At 34.2% G+C, this 20,772-nt stretch overlaps 1 protein-coding gene across 9 annotated transcripts in view; it reads left to right on the top strand.

Moving 5' to 3' along the window:
• Positions 1-20,772, top strand: part of FCHSD2 (FCH and double SH3 domains 2) — a 276,748-nt gene that overhangs the window by 53,558 nt on the left and 202,418 nt on the right. For all 9 annotated transcript variants that reach the window (XM_070625887.1, XM_070625891.1, XM_070625883.1 and 6 more), the window contains one exon: positions 6,295-6,340. In XM_070625887.1, the coding sequence (XP_070481988.1) occupies positions 6,295-6,340 (46 nt within the window). The remainder of the gene's footprint in view (positions 1-6,294; positions 6,341-20,772) is intronic.

The following is a 20,772-nucleotide window of genomic DNA, read 5'->3' on the forward strand; positions in this document are numbered from 1 at the left end:
ATTCTCACATATTTTAATGCTGTTGCCATATTTACTGTAATAATACCTCAAAAAAGAAAGAGCCATTGTATTGCAGAGCAAAATTATAAAGGTTTCTTTGTGAAAGAGTTGTCAGTATGCTGATAATATAAGCACTGGTTCCCTTACCCCAGTTTGCTGTCCGTGCTAAAAAATTATTTTTTTATATCCTAATATTAGTTATATTTAAGCAGTATCATTTGTAAAATAACAGAGTTCAGCTTATTCAGAGTAGTAAAATTGGGTGATTGTCTTGTAGTTCATTTGTTTTTATTGTTGACTTTTATCCCATTGTAAGAATATATCACTGTTTGTTGACCTATTATCCCACTGATAGACACCTGAACTGTTTGCTATTTTTGGCTATTTATGAATAAAGGTGTTATAAATATTTTTGTTGAGTGTTTTTGTGGACATATGTTTTCATTTCTCTTGGTAAATGCCTAGTATTAGAATTTGTGTGTTAAGACAGATGTATGTTTAGTTATGCAAGAAATACCACATTTTTTCCCAAAGTGGTTGTACCATTTTACATTCCCACCAAATGTTAGAGTTTCATTGCTCTGTATCCTTGCTGATATTTGTAGTTAGCAGTCTTTTCAATTTTAGCCATTTTGGTGGGTGTGTTTATTTTTATTTTTAACTTCATCATTATAGTTAATGATGTCCCATCTACTACCACCATTAGTAATTTGGACATTCTTCGGTGGTTTGCTTATCTCGGTGATGAATTGCAGAGTTAGGGAGTCCTCAAGACAACTCTCACTTCTGACACCAGCTACAAGTTTCGAGGTCTCTAAGGTCACCCTCACTTCTGACATGACTTGCAAGATTGGGGGTTCCCAAGACCACCCTCAGATTCAATAATTTGCTAGAAGGACTCACAGAAGTCACTGAAAGTTCACCCAAGGTTATGGTTTATTATAGTGAAAGGAGCTATTTTAAAATCAGCCAAGGGAAGAGGTATATTTGGTCACTTAGATATGATTTACTGCCCACGTGGCTGACCTTAGTCTTCAGCCCCTCCAGAGGTGGAGCTGATATTTATTGATACTTCACCTCCAATAAATCACATTGTTAGCATAGACTATCTCACATAGTCTAAGGTTCCCAGGTAAACAAAAACACTCTTATCAGGCATGACATTCTAAAGATTTAGAGATTACCTCCCAGAAGCCAAGGGCAAAGGCCAGACCTCCCTTTAGTCAGATTAATCCTTTACTGCACACTCATAACCTTCTTGGTTTTTAAAGCTCATGTACACATATGGTTGTGTTAACTGATATAATCTATGACCAAGGTCCAGAAACCTAACTGGTCCATGTGGATGTAGATTGTGGTCTTGTTTTGCCCGTCCCAGGAGATATCCTACTGAGCTATTTAATTCAAACTTATGAAGAGTCTGAGACCTGATTATATGGTTTCTGTCCATTCCTTCATTCATTCATCAAGTGTTTATTGAACTTTTACAGTGTTCAGGCACTGTGCTACACATATAAATATAAAGCACACTCATTGCTCTCAGGGAACTCCATAGTCAATTCACAGACAGTTGAAACACTTGAAGTAGGTGCTGTGTTGCAAAATGCTGGAGGATCTCAGAGGAAGGATATCTAAATCACCATGGAATTCAGGAAGACTTCTCAGGGGAAGTCATGCTTAACCTGTTTTGAAGGATGAGGAAGACTTAGGCCAAATAATGGGGGGAGGGAATTCCCAGCAGAAAGGACCACATTTGCTAGAATGTGAAAGCATGAACCTACTGGTTCTTTTAAGAAACTTAGCTGGAGCCTGCGGTGTGAATGAGGGAATTTACAGGATGAAGCCGCACTAGCAGTCAAGTCCTCATAGTCAACAGCCTCTTCTGTCATGTTAAAGGAATTTAGATTTTTACTCCAGGAGTGATGAGGAGTCATTTCAGAAATATCAGCAGGAGAGTTGCTTGATCAGATTTGTTTTAGGAAAATTATTTAGAATATTAGATTTTACTAAAGAATTAATTGTTGTAGGGATTTATTCTTATTCCTTTCTATATGATATGGAATTTACATACTTTTTCATATGTGTGTGAGTTGATTGAAAATTAGTGCTTTTATATCTTTAATATTTTCTGATTATAAAGATAATAACGATTATTGAAAAAATCATAGAGTCAGAATAAAATGAGTCCCATGCCCCTTTCCCTTAACAGTAAAAATTTCGCACATATCCTCTGAGTGTCTTCCCGCCATGTGTGTTTTTCAGGTATTTGTGAGTGTATACAGGTATCTATATTAAATGGAGGTATATATTAATTTTTTTTAAAGATTGGCACCTGCGCTAACAACTGTTGCCAATCTTCTTTTTTTGCTTTTTCTGCTTTTTCTCCCCAAATCCCCCAGTACATAATTGTGTATCATTTAGTTGTGGGTCCTTCTAGTTGTGGCATATGGGACACCCCCTCAGTGTGGCCTGACGAGCGGTGCCATGTCCGCGCCCAGGATCTGAACCAGTAAAACCCTGGACCACTGAAGCAGAGTGCACAAACTTAATTGGGTCAGCCCCTATCACAGTGATTCTTAAGAGGACCACAATAGGCATTTTTACACAGAACAGTTTTTCATTTGAGGGGCTATTGTAATTGGTAAATCTTGTAATCATCATGATCTAGCATATATAAGTAAGCGTTTTTATATGAAAAGATAGTATACTATGTACATCATTCTGTAAGTTTTCTGTTTACTTAACATTGCATCTTCCTATAAAGTTGCCCCAATACAGTTTATTAAATAATCCATCTTTTCCCCTTTGAATCAAAATGTCATCTTTTTTAGGTGTATTTGGATGTATTTCTAATCTATGTTTCATTGTTTCTCTCTTTACCCATGTTCTATTATCAAACTGTTTCAATTATTGCTTTTAAAATTAATTTTTACTATCTGATGAGTATAGGTCTTTTTAAATGCTATTCTTTTCAGAATGTTTATAATTTATTCTTAAATGTTCATTTTTCCATATGAACTTTATAATCAACTTATCTAGTTAAAAGAAAAATACTTTTGGAATAATGGCAAACTTATCTCAACTCCCCAACCCTTGGCAACCACTAATGTACTTAACGTCTTTATGGACTTGCCCATTCTAGACATTTTGTATAAATGGAATCGTATAATATATGGCCTTTTATGTCTGGCTTCTTTCACTTAGCATAGTGTTTTTGAGGTTCATGCATGTTGTAGCATGGATCAGTAGTTCATTCTCGTTTTTTTTAATGATTTTTAAGGGATTGAATAATATTCCATCATATGAATATACCACATTTTGTTTATCCATTCATCAGTTGATGGACATTTGCATTGTTTCCACTTTTTGGCTATTATTCCACATTTTTGGCTGCTATGGACATTCATTTACAGGTTTTTGTGTAAACACATGTTTTAAGTTTTCTTGGGTGTATACCTAGGAATAGAACTGCTGGTAACTTCATGTTTAACCTTTTGAGGAACTCCCTGATTATTTTCCAAAGCAGCTGCACCATTTTACATTCCCACCAGCACTGTATGAAAGTTCTAATTTCTCCACATCCTTGCCACCACTTGTTCCTGTCCATCTGTTTAGTTACAGCATCCATTAATATTTTTAAAGAGGTTTTATGAGAAACTGATGTTGAATTTTTTTGTGTGTGTGAGGAAGATTGGCCCTGAGCTAACATCTGTTGCCAATCTTCCTCCTTTCTTCTTTTTTCTCCCCAAAGCCCCAGTACATAGTTGTGTATCCTAGTTGTAAGTCCTTCTAGTTCTTCTGTGTGGGAAGCCACCACAGCATGGCTTGATGAACGGTGTGTAGGTCTGCACCCAGGACCCAAACTGGTGAACCCTGGACTGAACCCAGATGTTGAATTTTAGCAAATCCTTTTTTTATCTTCTATGGAGATTGTCAGAAGATATTTTTGCTTTGCTCTCTTGTTATGGTGAATTATAATAGATAGATTTCCTAATATTGATGATGTTGATTTTGAGTAATTATTATCTTGGATTTTTGGTTGGTTTTCTTTCTTTAGAAAAAGAAATTACTTAGGAGACATGTAATTGTTTAATAACAACTAAAAATTACACTGAGAATTTTAAAATTAGGTGATACACGTGTTCAGAGTAAAAGAGTTAGTTCCAGTTTTCTTACAGACTTCACTTGGATGTCCTTATTTCAAAATGAGTTACATCTGAACTTAAAAGGACACTAAACAACTAGCTTAAATATTTATGTTTATCTTTTATAAAATATTAAAAATACCACTTTCTTCATAATATAGGTAAGTTTTCGACTTTTTAATGGTGAAAGTATAAGCTAGTTCATTTTAATTAGTTTCTTTTGCCTGAATGTTTACAGTGGGTAGGGAGATAACATATTTGCTAGCACTAGTCATAATAATTTCTAAGTCCAGTTTTAGTAAAACAACTTGTAAAAAATGTATCTGCATATGTTTATGAGTGTGCGTTTATTTATTAAAAATAAGGACTTTATTTTTTTAAAACGTAATACATATTTCTACTAAAACATCAGGAAATAGAGAATGCAAAAAAGAAGTTGCAAGCCTGCAATCCCGTGATCCAGAGAAAACTTATGTTACTATTTTGGTATATTTATATATAAAATATAGTACAAATGCATATATACAATGTGTGTGTGTGTGTATATATGCATATATAATATATAGTTTGTGTGTTTTCTCTTAAGGATAATAAATTAATTGTATTTTAAAGGACTACATTAAATGCTTAATGCATAATGTGCAGTACCCCATATGGAAAAGGGTCTTGCTCAACTTTTTTTCCTTTTTCTCCCATTTTTTTATTGTGGTAAGATACACATAGCATAAAATTTACTATGCTAACCATTTTTAACTGTGCAGTTCAGTGGTACTAAGTACATTCACATTGTTGTGCAGCCATCACCACCATCCATCCCCAGAATCTTTCCGTCTTGCAAAACTGAACCTCTGTACCTGTTAGATAATAACTCCTCTGATCTCTTCCTCCGCCCCTGGCAACTGCCATTCTTCTTTCTGTCTGTATGATTTTGACAGCTCTTAAGTATCTCCTATAAATAGAATCCTACAGTATTTGTCTTTTTGTGACTGACTTATTTCACTCAGCATAGTGTCTTCAAGGTTTATCCATGCTGTGGCATATGTCAGAATTTCCTTCCTTTTAAAGGCTAAATAATAGTTATTCACTCGAAACAAATGTAGTAAGATCTCAAATAGTTGTATTTCTTATATAAGGAATGAATAGTCATATTGATAAATTGATTAAATTGATTAATTGATTAAATTGATAATTGATTAAATAATTGTTAAAGTGTGAGATTTGGCCTATTGCCTTTTTTTCTCTACCAGCTCTTTTCTTTATATTTTCACTTTTTGCTCTGATATCTGTGCCTTAATGAAGTGCTTTTAAAAGCACACATACCTGGCACATAGCAGAAAAGTCTTTAATCTCAGACTGTTGAAAGTAAATTGTCAGTATTATCATATTTCATTGACTCTGCCTTTGCCTATGGTTTGTAAGGTACACTGTTGTTTCATGTACTATTAAGATAGAAGAAAATACTGCCAATCATCATCGAAAGCTGAATCCCAGTATGTGTTAAAATGTGAAAAGCGTTTATATTAGAATCTGTGAAATATAACACATGTCTAGAAAGGGTGCTCCCATCATACCACAGCATGTGGTGGCCTTGTACTTTGTTTTGTAACTCCTGTAAAAGACTGGAACGAAGGAAATGATTTGACTGTTTTTCATGTTGAGAAGCTGATCAAAATTTGATTTTTCACCTTGTTTTCTGTAGTTCCCTCTATGTTGGTGGTTAAGTTCAGTAAACATTTTTAGTGCCTGCTATTTACTAGCCATTCTTATATCAGAGACTAACATTTATGTAGCTTTTACTGTGTGTTAGACATTATTTTGAGCACTGTATGTATTTTAATTAACTAAATTTTACACTATCCCTGTTGGGTGGGTACTGTTAGTATCTTCATTTAACCAAGGAGGAAAGTGAGGCACAGAGAAGTCTAGTGACTTGACAAAGGTTATACAGTTAGTAAGTGGTAGAGCAAGGATTTGAATGCAGGTTGTCTCCAGAGTCTATGATGTTAACAGTATCCTAGGCACAGAAGATGAATGAAATATTGTCTCTTCCCTCAACACAGCTTACCAGGCAGTATTTGAGGGTGTATTGATAAATTTACATGAAATTATTGTTATACTTTTGGTAATGAACTTTTGTTTGTGTTTTTAGGACGTTCAGTCAGAAGAAGGCTGCTATTGAAAGAGAGTATGCACAGGTAAGCTCGGAAATGGAGGACTCCATCCTGGGTGTATGTCTTCTTTGGCTTATGGGTGTATGTGATTATCGGAGAGGAGCCTGGTGTCCCTGCATCCTCCTTTTCTTCTTATTTCTGTCATCTGTCACTTTGATCCCCCTTTTGCTCCATTTGAATCTTCTGATGAGGAGCTAAGTTGCACCTTATTACAAAGAAGGTTTTGAACCTTCAGGGAAAAGATAATATTTACAATATTTTAAAAGTATTTGCAAGTATAAATAATAAAGAATGTATTTTACAAGTATAGGTATTAATTCTCCCTTATATATCCCATTCTTTGCAGTTTTATGAAAGGTTAATTGTTGTTTTTGTTCAGTCAGGCATTTATTTCTCATTAGGTCCCTGTTGATAGAGAATGGTGTGCTCTCAGTGGATGGTGTGGTGCTATTTCTAGGGAAATTTAAGCATTTCTTTCTTTTATTTTAATTAGAATCATATTTGCTCCCAGACAGCTAAATGTGCCAGGAAGAAATTATGTTGATATGTCATTTTATGGCTATGTAAGATTTAAAACGACCCTTCCTGGTACAAAAACAGTTAAACGTAATTTGGAAATTTTGGCCCTTGTAAGCAATTACTTTCTTTGTGGAGTAGAATTCTAAAATTGATCCCTCCCCCCCAAAAATTATAAGGGTAGTATTTGTAACAAAATTTAAGAATACAGAAGAGCATTAGAAGTTATGTTTAATACCCAGGAAATGCTGAAAATGTTAACCACTATTGCTGCTATTGTTATATTTATTATAAAAAATGAAATTGGGGTGTGATTTTTTTTTGTCGTTTGTCAGGTTTTGATTTTAGTTTTATTCCACTTTTGTTGTAGTTACCCAAGTAGCTGTCTGTCTTTATTTGATAGAATTAGAAGAGAATTATCTGTTCCTTGAAAGCTAGAAAGACTCATTCATTCATTCATTGAGTCATTAGTTAGAGTGCTTATTATATATCAGGTACTTTACATAATGAATAGCATCAGTTCTAATATTAGTCTTGAACCTTTATTCTATACATATATAATAAATGTTAGTAATGATAGCTAACATTTATTGAATGTTTATATTGTTCCAGGCACTTTGCTGATTATTTTCCATATGTTATCTGGTTTAATCCCCTCAATAAACCTGTGAAATGGCGACAGTTATTATACCCTTTACAGATATGTTTCCATGCAGTACCTTAACTAGACTGTTTCCATTGGGATCTAAGTATATGTTCTACTTTTAAAATTTAATACAAAATACTAATTTTTGTATGATATATTCTTCTGTTACATGATTTAAAGGTTTAATAATCAAATAGGGTAAGTTCATGACTAAAAATGTAAAATAGTACATTAAATTGTATGAAAAGTAGCAGTCCCCTGCCCCAATTCCAGTCTCCTTTCTCAGAAAAAAGATTAAAAGTGGATGTCTATTTTGGTTCTCCTGGTGATAATTTCCATATCTTTAAATAATGTGTTTATAACAGATTCTTGATTTATCAACTCTAGACACTGCGTGATTACTTCTTATAATAAATGAGAAATTACCTTTCTAAGCCATTCTTTTCCAGCCTACTCTTTCTAGTATAATTTGGCACTATTTTAATGCCTTTGTTATTTTTCTAACTCTAAATGATATCTTTAGACTTCTATCTCTTATTCAGTTAAATACATACATATATTTATGTTTTATATGTATAGATATATGTATGTATGTCTATATATGTATGTACATAGTACAGTGAAATTATGTTTTACGGAGCAGTCAAATTTACTTTTGAAAAATTTATTTAAATGTCTTTCAAGTAGGTTATATCTGGTTTTGTCTATATAATAATGTATGTAAACTGTATAAGGTACCTGATAATGTATGTTTCAAAATCTCATAGAATAATCATATTCAGAAATCTAAATGTTCCAGTGTCTCTTCTTGGATCACTTGAGCACATTTTTGGAGAGCCAGTTTGCAAACTCTCTTATTTGTCATATTTGCCTTTTAGATTGATTTTTCTCAGTTCTTCTTACTCTTCAATATTTTCCTCAATTGATTTTTCAATTTGTTTCTAAAGAATGTAGACAAAGCTATCTCTATGCTCTTCTTTGGTTGCCAAACAGTGTTTTTACTTCTCGACAATAGTAGAAAAACCCCTAAAATAATTGACATGTTCTTTCTATGGATTTGCCAGTGTGTTGTGATTAATTTCAGGTTTGTTATTGTATTCCCTGTCTGAGGACATACCCCCATTGGTGATAGGGTGTGGTCAGAGAGAACAGCTGTGCTGTTTAAACTATTTCCTTTTTCTTTCTTTCTCTGGCTCAGTGTAGAGTTGAAGTTTTGGGATGTAGATTTTTAAATTGAAATATAACATATATGCAGTAAGATGGACAAATCTTGAGTATAGAGTTTGATAATTTTTGTGGAGTGAACGCAGTCATATAGCTACACCCAGATTAAGATTTAGCCTATTACCAGGGCCCCAGATGCATTCATTACTCATACCTTCTAGTGGTAACCAGTGTAATGACTTTTATCAGAATAGTTGTTACCTTTGGATTTCTGACTGTTTTTGAACTTAAATTAAATGGCATCATGTAGGATGTACTCTTCTGTGTCTGATTTCTTCATTCAGCATTAAGTTTTTGAGCTTCCTATATGTCGTGGCTTGTAGGAGTGGTTCATTCTTTTTCATTATGATGTAGTATCCACTGAATTATATATCACAATTTGCTTTTCCAGTTTACTGATTACTAAAATTTTAGTTGTTTCCAGTTTTGGATGATTTTGACTAATACTTCTAAGCAGAAGTTTTATGAATGTGTTTTGATGGACATATGGATGCATTTCTGTTAGGATCTAGGAGTAAAATTGCTGAGTCTTTGAGTATGTGTGTGTGTTCTACTTCAGTAGATGCACCGGTTTCCCACAGTGTGCCAGTGTGCACTCTCAGCAGCAATGTGCGAGAGTTCCAGTTGCTGCACGTCTTTGCCAACACTTGGTATCTCTAAAATGAGTGATATTTTGATGAAAGTATTATAGTACCTCATTTTCTTTTTAATAAGCTGTTAAAAAATTGAAGTATAGCATGTATACAGAAAAGTGAGCAGATTCTAAGTGTACAGTTCTGTGAAATTTCAAAGTGAACACACTGAGATAACTAGTACCAAGGTCAAGAAACAGAACATTCACACCACCCTGGAAATCCCTCTTGTTCCCTTGCTTTACCACCCTCACTCTCACACAAGTTTCCACTATACTGACTTTTTTTTCAATAGCCTTGTCGAGATATAATTGACTCACAGTAAACTGCACAACTTACAAATTGATAAGATTTGACATATGTATATACCTGTGAAACTCTCATCACAATGAAGATAGTGAACATGTCTGTAACCTCCAAAAGTTTCCTCGTGTCCCATTATAATCCCTCCCTTCCACTCACCCCTGCTTGATTCGCTTTTCCCTATCATCCTCAGGCGACCACTAATCTACTGTCTATCATTGTAGATTAGTTTGCATTTTTTAGAATTTTAATTTAATTCTCTCTGATTGGAATCATACAGTGTGTACTCTGTCTTCATTCATTTAGCATAATTGTTTTGCAATATATCTATGTTGTTGTATGTATCAGTAGTTCATTTCTTTTTATTGCTGAATAGTAGTCCATTGTATGGATATACCACTATTTATTTATCCATTCATCTGTTGATGAACATTCGTTTCTATTTTTTGATATTATAAATAAAGCTGCTATAAACATTTGTGTGTGTACAGATGGTTTCATTTCTCCTAGGTAAGTACATAGGAATAGAATGACTACGTCATTTTTAACTTAAGTAACTGCCAGACTTTTCTAAAGAGGTGTACCATTTTACATTCCTACCAGGAGTATTTGAGCATACCAGTTGCTCTGCATCCTCTCCAACACTGGCTATGATTAGTTTTTTCAATTTTAGATAGTGTAAAAGGTTATAGTCGTATTCATTTTGGTTTTATTTTGTATTTACCTAATAGCTAATGATGTTAAGCATTATTTTTCATGTTAATTTGCTCTCTGTATATATTCTTTGGTGAAGAGTTTGTTCAAATCTTTTGCTGATTTTAAAAATTGAGTGGTTTGTTTTCTTATTTATTTATTTTTAATTTTTTTAAAAATTTTTCCTTCTTCTTCCCAAAGCCCCCCAGTACATAGTTGTATATTTTTAGTTGTGGGTCCTTCTAGTTGTGGCATGTGGGACACCACCTCAGCATGGCCTGATGAGTGGTGCCATGTTCACGCCCAGGATCTGAACTGGTGAAACCCTGGGCCGCTGATGCGGAGTGTGCAAGCTTAACCACTTGGACACGGGGCCAGCCTGTGTTAGTTTTTAAAACTTTTTATTATGAAACGTTTTTAAGCGTGTATGAAAGTAGAAGGAATTAGAATGAGGAATTCTTGTTAGCCATTACCCAGCTTCAACTATTACCAGTATGTTACCAAACTTGTTTCATTTATAGCTCACCATTTGCTATCCCTTGCTTGTTACTTTTTAAAAATACTTTTGTGAGGCATAATTTACATATTATTAAAAATTCGTCCATTTTTAGTGTATAATTAAATGATTTTTAGTAAATTTATAGAGTTATGCAACCATCAGCACAGTCCAGGTTTAGAACATTTCCAGTGACCCAGTGAGTTTCCTGTACCTGTTTGTGGTCAATCTCTGTTGCCTGAGGTAACCACCAGCTTTTTTGTTGTTGTTTATTTTATTTTTTTTATTGTGGTAACATCGGTTTATAAAATTATATAAATTTCAGGTGTATATCATTATATTATGATTTCTGTGTAGACTACATCATGCTCACCACCCAAAGACTAATTACAATCCATCACCACACATATGTGCGTTATCACCCCTTTGGCCCTGCTCCATCACACCTTGCCCTCTGGTAACCACCACTCCAATCGCTGTCTCTATATGATTGGTTTTTTCTTTTCTTTTTTTTAAGTGGGGAAGATTGGCCCTGAGCTAACATCTGTTGCCAATCTTCCTCCTTTTGCTTGAGTAAGATTGTTGCTGAGCTAACATCCGTGCCAGTCTTCCTATATTTTATGTGGGATGACGCCACAGCATGGCTTGATGAGCTGTGCTGGGTCTGCACCCAGGATCTGAACCTGTGAATCCCAGGCTGCTGAAACAAAGTAGGTGAACTTAACCACCATGCACCGGGCCAGCCCCTCTATGTGATTGTTTGTTGTTGTTTTTCTTCTGCTTATGAGGGAGATTGTACGATATTTGACTAACTTCTTTTGACTTATTTTGCTTAGCATAATACCATCAGGGTCCATCCATGTTGTCACAAATGGATGGATTTCATTGTTTCTTATGGCTGAGTAGTATTCCATTGTGTATATATACGACATCTTCTTTGTCCATTCGTTCCCTTGATGAACACCTGCGTTGCTTCCAAGTCTTGCTATTGTAAATAATGCTGTGCTGAACACAGGGGTGCATGTATCTTTACGTATTCATGTTTTCCTGTTATTTGGATAAATAACTAGCAGTGGAATAGCTGGATCATATGGTAGATCTGTTCTTAATCTTTTGAGGAATCTCCATGCCATTTTCCATAGTGGCTGCACCAGTTTGCACTCCCACCAGCAGTGTATGGGGTTCTTTTCTCTCCCCATCTTCTCCAACACTTGTTATTTCCTGATTTGTTAATTATAGCCATTCTGACGGGAGTGAGGTGAGATCTCATTGTAGTTTTGATTTACATTTCCCTGATAGTTAATGATGTTGAACATATTTTTGTGTGCCTCTTGGCCATCTGTATATCTTCTTTGGAGAAATGTCTGTTCAGATCTTTTGCCCATTTTTTAAATTAGGTTCTTAGTTTTTTTTGTTGTTGAGATGTATGAGTTCTTTATATATTTTGGATATTAACCCCTTGTCAGATATATGGTTTGCAAGTATCTTCTCGCACTTGTTAGGTTGTTTTTTCATTTTGTCAATGGTTTCCTTTGCTGTGCAGAAGCTTTTTAGTTTGATCTAGTTCCATTTATTTACTTTTTCTATTGTTTCCCTTGCCCAGTCAGACTTGGTGCTTGAAAATATGCTGCTAAGACCAAAGCATATTAAGTTGAAAAGTGTACTGCCTATGTTTTCTTCTCGAAGTTTCGTGGTTTCAAGTCTTACATTCAAGTCTTTAATCCATTTTGAGTTAATTTTTGTGTGTGATGTAAGATAATGGTCTACTTTCATTCTTTTGCATGTGGCTGTCCAGTTTTCCCAACACCATTTATTTATTTATTTTTACTAAGGAAGATTCTTCCTGAACTAACATCTCTTGCCAATCCTCCTGTTTTTGCTTGAGGAAGATTAGCCGTGAGCTAACATTTGTGCCAATCTTCCTCTATTTTTTGTACGTGGGACACCTCCGCAGCATGGTTGATGAGTGGAGTAGGTCTGTGCCCAGGATCTGAACCTGTGAACCCAGACCGCTGAAGTGGAGCATGTGTGACTTTAACCACTCAGCCACGGGGTGGGGCCCCCAACACCATTTATTGAAGAGACTTTCCTTTCTCCATTGTGTGTTCTTGGCTCCTTTGTTGAAAATTAGCTGTCCCTAGATGTGTGGGTTTATTTCTGTTCTCTTGATTCTGTTCCATTGATCTGTGTGTCTGTTTTTGTGCCAGTACCATGCTGTTTTGGTTACTATAGCTTTGTAGTATATTTTGAATATACTACAAATATATTTGTATATATTTGTATAAATACAATTTTTTTTTCCAGCTTTATTGTATAAAGCTGGAGTGTGATACCTCCAGCTTTGTTCTTTTTCCTCAGGATTCCTTTGGCTATTTGGGATCTTTTGTTGTTCCATATAAATTTTAGGATTCTTCTTTTTGTTTCTGTGAAAAATGTTGTTGGAACTTTGATAGGGATTGCATTGAATCTGTAGATTGCTTTAGGAAGTGTGGACATTTTAACTATGTTAATTCTTCCAATCCAAGAGCACGGAGTATCTTTCCATTTCTTTGTGTCGTCTTCAATTTCTTTCAACAATGTTTTATAGTTTTCAGTGGTTAAGTTTATTCCTAGGTATTTTATTCAACCATCAACTTTATGTCTCTATAAATTACCTTCTCTGTACATGTTATAAGACATACTCTTGTAGTATATAGTCTTTTCTGGCTTCCTTTACTTAGCAAATGTTTTTGAAGTTCGTACATGTTTTATCATATATCGGTAGTTCATTGCTTTTAATTGGTGAGTAGTATTTCATAATGCGGATGTATACTACATTTTGTTTACTCATTCACTAATTGATAAATACTTGGATTGTTTCCATTTTTGGCTATTATGTCTAATGCTGCTGTGGACATTCACATACTAGTCTTTATTTGCACATAAGTTTTCATAATTCTTGGGTATGTACCCAGGAGTAGAATTGTCAGGTCGTTTGGTAAGTTTATGTTTAACTTTTTAGGAAATGGACAAACTGTTTTCCAAACTGGCTGTACAGTTTTTCATCTTCAATAACAATGTATGAAGGTTCCAGTTCTTCCACGTCCTGGCCAATGCTTATTCTTGTCTGTCTTTCTAATTATAGCTATTATCGTGGCTATAATCATGATGAATAGTACCACTGTGAACATTCTTATATATGTCTTTTGGTGATGATGAGTGTGGTCTGTTGAGTGTATACCCAAAGAGTGGATTTGATGTGTCATAGGGTATGTGTTATTCAGCTTTGGAAGATATCATGAAATGGTTTTCTAAAGTGATTATTCCAAGTTACACTCCTCCCAGCAGTGAATGAGAGTTATAGTTGCTTTAAAACCTTGGTTTTATCTGGTTTTCATTTTAGCTTTCTGTTCAGTATATAGTGGTAACGAATTATTGATTTGATTAGCATTTTCCTGATGACTAATGAAGTTGGACTTATCATATGTTGATGGGGCATTTGGATATCTTCTGTGGGATACTTGTTAAAGTCTCTTGTTAGCCTTTTTCTTATTGATTTATTGTGTTTCTTTACATGTTCTAGATTTGAATCCTTTGTCAGATGTATATATTACAGATATCTCTTCAGTCTCATGCAGAAATGTCATGTTTTGTGGCTTGCTTTTTTATCTAGTAATAGTTTCGTTTGATGAAAACAAGTTTTTAATTTTAATGAAAGCTAATTTATTTTCTTTTATAGTCAGTGTTTTTTATGTCCTATTCAAGAATTCATTGCTACCCTAAGGCCTGCCTATGGTGTTATGTAATGTTCTGGAATTTTTTTTTTTTTTAAAGATTGGCCCTGAGCTAACATCTGTTGCCAATCTTCCTCCTTTTTTTTTTTCCTTCTCCCCAAAGCCCCCCAGTACATAGTTGTATATTCTAATTGTAGCTCCTTCTAGTTCTGCTATGTGGGACGCCACCTCAGCATGGCCTGAGGAGTGGTGCTAGGTCCGCACCTGGGCTCTGAACCGGTGAAACCCTGGGCCACTGAAGTGGAGCATACAAACCCAAGCACTTGGCCATGGGGCTGGCCCCTGGAATTTTTATTTTTTAGTCTTTCACATTTAGCTCTGTGGCCTATTTGAAGTAAACTTTTGTGTATGGTGTGGGATTGGGGTCAGGATTTCATTTTCTATATGGAAATCCAGTTGAGGCCACACCATATGTTGAAAAGTCTATCCCCCTACCCCTACCTCTGTATTGAAGTGATATTTTGTGGTAAATTAGGTAACTGTATATGGTTAAGTCTATTTATGGACTTTATTCTAGTCCACTAATGTATTTTTTGAAATCTTTTTGCCAATATTACATTGTTTTCATTATTGTAACTTTGTAATAAATCCTGATATCTGGAGTATAAGAGCCTTCACTAATCTTGGCCATTTATATTTTCATATACATTTTAGAATCAGTTTGTTTATTTCCCGAACATGCTGGCTGGCATTTTGATTAAGATTGCTTTGAATCTTTAGGTCAATTTGGGGAGAATTGACATCTTAATATTGAGTCTTCTAAACCATGAACAAAGCTATTTATTTAGTTCTTCTTCAACTTTTCTCAGGGTTTCCACTATTTTAAATACACCATCTCGTTCATGGAAACCTCCATTTTGTTGGAGACCTCTTTTCTTGAGCCTGTAGCCTCTTGTTTCAACCTGACTTTTCTCTGTGATTGCTGTATTGCTCTTATTTGAATATGTTTCTCTTTCTTTCTTGTGTTGGATTCATCAGTTCTTGGGTCTTATTTTTCTTCTTGATTAGTTTACTCCATTTTTTGTGTGTGCGAACTATTTCATGCAGTAATTTCCTAAGAGGCTTTTATATTTGTATTTATTATTTCACTGTGATTTCATAAAATTTTATGACGAACAGGCTTTGAGCACACAGAATACTAGAAGTCCCTGATATGATTTTAAAGAGCTGTATAGTTTCCTTCATATGGATATTACAAAAGTGAAAGATATTTTTTGTAGAAGATTTTGGAAATCACATAGAATGAAAAAAGTCATCTGTCGCACCCCCCATCTTATAGAGTTTGCGATTATTAATTAATGTTCTATAATATAACTTTACAGTTTTTTCTGTGAATACATATACAATTTCAATATATTGAGTGGTTTTATTTAAAATTCATAAATATATTGTTTTGTTCACTGTATCCTTTCTTTAGTTACAATATTTTATGAACATCTTTCCTTCTATATCATCACTGAAATAACTGCATATTACAATTTGGGATAATTATGTTTTGTTTTATTTGGTATACCATTTATTTAACTAGTATTTTATTGGTATTTAAGTTGTTTCTAGTTTTACTTTTTTTACTATAAGCAATGTTATACTGAACTGTTTTGTATTCATCTCTGATTATTTCCTTGTGCCAGTTCCTATAAGTGAAATTTCTGGGTCAGAAAATATGTACGTTTTCAAGGCTTTAGTAGTATTACTGAATGCACTGTAAAAAATAGTTATTTATGTTCCCAGCAGCAGTATATGAGAGTGTCTGTTTCCTGAGTTATTGCTGCTGTTAGATGGTATTACTTAAAACATTTTTGGGCTTAATTTTTTTAGGAGAAATTTGCTATTTTGTTTTATTTTTAAAAAATTCTATTTAAACTGTGTGTAACACTGTGCTTTCTTTATCACTTGCTTGCGTTTATGAAAGAACTCTTTCAGAATTAATTAGAAGTGATATTTTAAAATTCACCTATCTCTTGGCTATATTTAAAAAAGGAAATAAAAGTGTAATAAGTGGTATGGTATTTCTAAAATGTTTTCATATTTTGACTGACTTCTCTGAATAAGTTTTAGAATCAGAGCCATTAATTTCCTTGTTTTCCACACTATACAGTGGTCCCTTGGTATCGGGCGATTAATTCTAGGACCCCATCCCCCACACTTTGATACTAAAATTAACGGATGCTCAAGTCCCTTACAAAAATCGGCATAGTATTTGCAAATAACCTACACTCATCCTCCCGTATACTTGACATTGTCTCTAGATTAGTTGTAATATCTAATACAATGTAAATAGTTGTTATACTGTATTGTTTAGGGAATAAAGACAAGAACAAAAGTCTGTACATGTTCAGTACAGGCGCAACCATCTTAGGCCTTTTGATCGGGATTGGTTGAATCCTCAGAGGCAGAACCTGTGGAGGGTCGAATGTGTCGCCTCTGTACCACTTAGTGTATTAGTAACGCAGCATTTTTCTTCCCCAAGCCCTGAGCTAACATCTGTGCCAGTCTCCCTCTATTTTGTATTTGGGTTGCCTCCACTAATGAGTGGTGTAGGTCCACACCCGGGATCCTAACCTGCAAACCCAAGCAACTGAAGCAGAGTGTGCCAAACTTAACCATTACACCAGGGCACTAGCCCACAGCATTTCTTAACAGAGTATCCCAGTATTGCCTCCAGGAATTTTTACTCTTTACTGATACCACTTTCCAAGTTTTCATGCAGGAAGTTTCTTGACTTTAGCAGACAGCATCAGTGGAAGATTTTCAGACAACAGTCAAATGGTCCTTAAATGTTTGTTGTTGGGAATGTCTAGGAGTTGCAGTTGTCTCCTTAAGCAAAAAGAACAACTACCAAATTCTCATATATGCTGAAGTGACTTCTCTGACCTTTTTTTTGACTTTGACTTTGTGACCTCTTTTTACTTGGCTTCTCTGAACTTTGTTTTTTTCCTTCATTTTTGAAAGAAGAATGATGACCACTTTTTCCTCTCTTCTTCTCAGGCTAGTTCTGGAGACCACATGTACTAATGAGTATGAAAATGCTTCCCAATCTATGTGTACACACATAAAATGGTCTTTACTGTGTTAGATAGTTTTCCTTATTTCTGTAAATTGTTGTAACCTAGCTTTGTTAGATAATGGATTTCTCTAGTAGAAAGAGAGTGATGAATTAAATTTGGGGACCTATGCATGTATTATTAGAAATTCTAAGTCCCATTTCTCTGGGAAAAAGTATGAGGTAAGGTAATGGTAATTGACCTTCTTGCCTTTGGGAAAGCACTGTAAAAACTCTCCCAGTACGAGAACATTTACTGTTTCATTAGGATAACTACTTAACCTTTTTATTGTGCCAGATCTTTTAAGCCATCTCTTTAAGTCTTTTAAAATACAACTTTAACTCAAATTTTATAATAGAAATCCATACAACAGGATTAACTTTATGCAAATTTTATTTATAATACAGGTTATCTAAAATGTATCTATAACTAGAATCAAGAACAGTTACTACTTTGAGCCATAAGAGATTTACAAAATGAAATTTCCGTTGTGTTAACTAGCTTTGGGTTTTGTAATTTTTTACTGAATTGAATTGAAATATAAAGAAACATTTTGACCTAATGACCTTTTTGAGGAAACATATGAAGAAACATAATGACCTAATGACATTTTTCCTCTAACTTTTTATTTGGAAAAACTTCAAATCTGCAGAAATATTTAAAGACTAATATACTGAAGAATGGTATTAATTTCCTCTGTATTAGCCAATTATTAACATTTTGCCACATTTACATATGTAGCTACACATATTGTTTCTAAGCTAGACTTTTTGAAAGTAAGCTGGATCCATCATGATACTTCTCTTCTACATACTTCACTTTGCATCTTCTCAGAACACTTTCCAGAATAACTATAATGTCATTATCACACTCAGATAATAAAAATAATTCTATAATATCATCTATTATGTAGAGGATATGATTTATACTCAGACTTCCTCATTTATTCCCCAAATATCTTTTATAGCTGTTTCTCCAAGATCCAGTAAGGTTTATACATTGCATTTAACAGATATGTCTCGTGATTTTATTTAGACTATTTTCTTTACCTTTATTTTTCCATGACATTGACTTTTTGAAAAATTGTAGAATTATGGAATACTTTGTAGTTGGAATTCTTTTGGGTTTTTTCGTCATGATTAGATCTAGGTTAAATATTAGTAAAAATACTACATAGATGATGTTGGCCTAATGAGATTTTATAGTTTGTTTTGGCGAATTTGGTAGATTAGAACACAACATCAGTGACGTTGCCAATTTTCAAGCCTGATTGAATTTATAACAATGATAGTAGATTCCAATCATTTCTCAATTTCCAAAATTGTCTCAAACCATTTCTGTATTTTTTGCTATATCACGTTTTCCTGCTGCTCTAAAAAAATAAAGTTTTGGGGCCAGTGCCATGGCCGAGTGGTTAAGTTCACATGCTCCGCTTCGGCGGCCCAGAGTTTCACCAGTTCAGATCCCAGGCATGGACGTGGCACCTCTCGTCGGGCCATGCTGAGGTGACGTCCCACACAGCACAACCAGAGGCACTCACAACTAGAATATACAACTATGTACTGGGGGCACTTTGAGGAGAAGAAGAAAACAAAAGAAAAAGAAAAAGAATGAAGTTTTATTACTTTAAAGTATTTAGAAGGCATAATTGGAGGAAAATCAAACATCTGAGAATTTGTTTTAATTTTAAATTATACATTTCAGTTTAAGCCATTAAATTTTTTTGAATGTAGAAGTCTGTATACTCTTAACTGTTACATTTACACACATTTTAAAATCGTCTGAAAATTAGAGCACTTGTCATTATTTCAAGAATTTCCTTTAGAGAGGCTGCTGCTTGTTAAATTGAAAGTATGTGAATCATCTTTGTTACCAACTGTCTAATGACACTAATATAAGCTTCCTTTTCGGAAAGTTCCATAGTTTTGGCTATTATTTGTCATTTGTACATCATCAAAATAGTTAAGACTATTTAAATTCTCCAAAATGAAATGAAACTGCAATTTATATGAATGACTACTTTGAACTTTTTATTTCCTCTGTCAATTTTAGCAGTCTTAAAATGGTCTTTAAAAATAAGGTGGTTGTGTTTTGGTTCCTTCTTAATATTTTTGTCTGGTAGTTCGTCTCTGTTGGGAGCTCAGTCTTATGAATGTTTATATTTCCTTAGTTAGACCATAGATGAATAAGAATCTATGCTCTGGAAGGATTTACTACATTTAATTTTTTATAAAATACTATTTTAAAATTAGAAGTTTATTTTAAGATATACCAGTTTTTGTGTGTTGAGAAAATATTTGTTGAGCACTCTTCTAGGTACTGTGGATATGGCACTGTTCAAAAAAGAGAAAAAAAAAGTCCTAGCATTTATGGAGCTTACATTTTATGGTTGTATGTTGTCTTCCAATTAAATATATTAACTTTTTTCTCTTCAGAGCCACTGATATGGCATTGTAGTCAATTGGAAAAGAATGACTTTTGTGGAATTATTACTGGTGGTGTGTGTTGTCATCCTTTATAGAAAGGATTGATTGGCCAGAAAGATTGAGTATCATTTGTGAGATTTAGATAGCATACAGATGACCCATCCCAGTTGAAAAGTGTCATAAAGGACAATAATTCAAGTGGGATTGATCAGATGACAGCCGTTTGAAAAATAATATCTTAAGCACATGCAAAGGAAACTTGTAATACGTTTTTAGTGGAATGTTAGAAGAAAGAAAGAAAATAATATCACAGAACCTTATTTACACTTGAAGGGATTTGAGCCCTGAACTTTTTCAAATTGCTTGGTACTTTCAACTTCCTAAAAGAGTGTTAATATTTTATTTTTAAGCGTGGTGTGTAAAATTCACTTTGTAATTCCCCAGAAATAACAGATGTGTTGCATATCTATTTTTATAAACAAAACAAATGAATCTCTGAAAACACAGAAGCCATGTAAGAGTCGTGAAACGTTAAGTATGAGGGTAAAATCAAGTCTGGCTCTTGACTGCAGTTAGCTAACCACTGAAGTGTTGATGAAATCATTTGCAATACTCAAACTGAAATTGCTAAAGGCAGGTTCTGTGTATTAATATACTTCCTGTAGTCTTTGGCAGAATGCTGCTAGTGAAGGGAGGATACAAA

The sequence above is a fragment of the Equus przewalskii genome, chromosome 6 (genome assembly GCF_037783145.1).
Source record: "Equus przewalskii isolate Varuska chromosome 6, EquPr2, whole genome shotgun sequence".
Taxonomy (NCBI): Eukaryota; Metazoa; Chordata; class Mammalia; order Perissodactyla; family Equidae; genus Equus; species Equus przewalskii.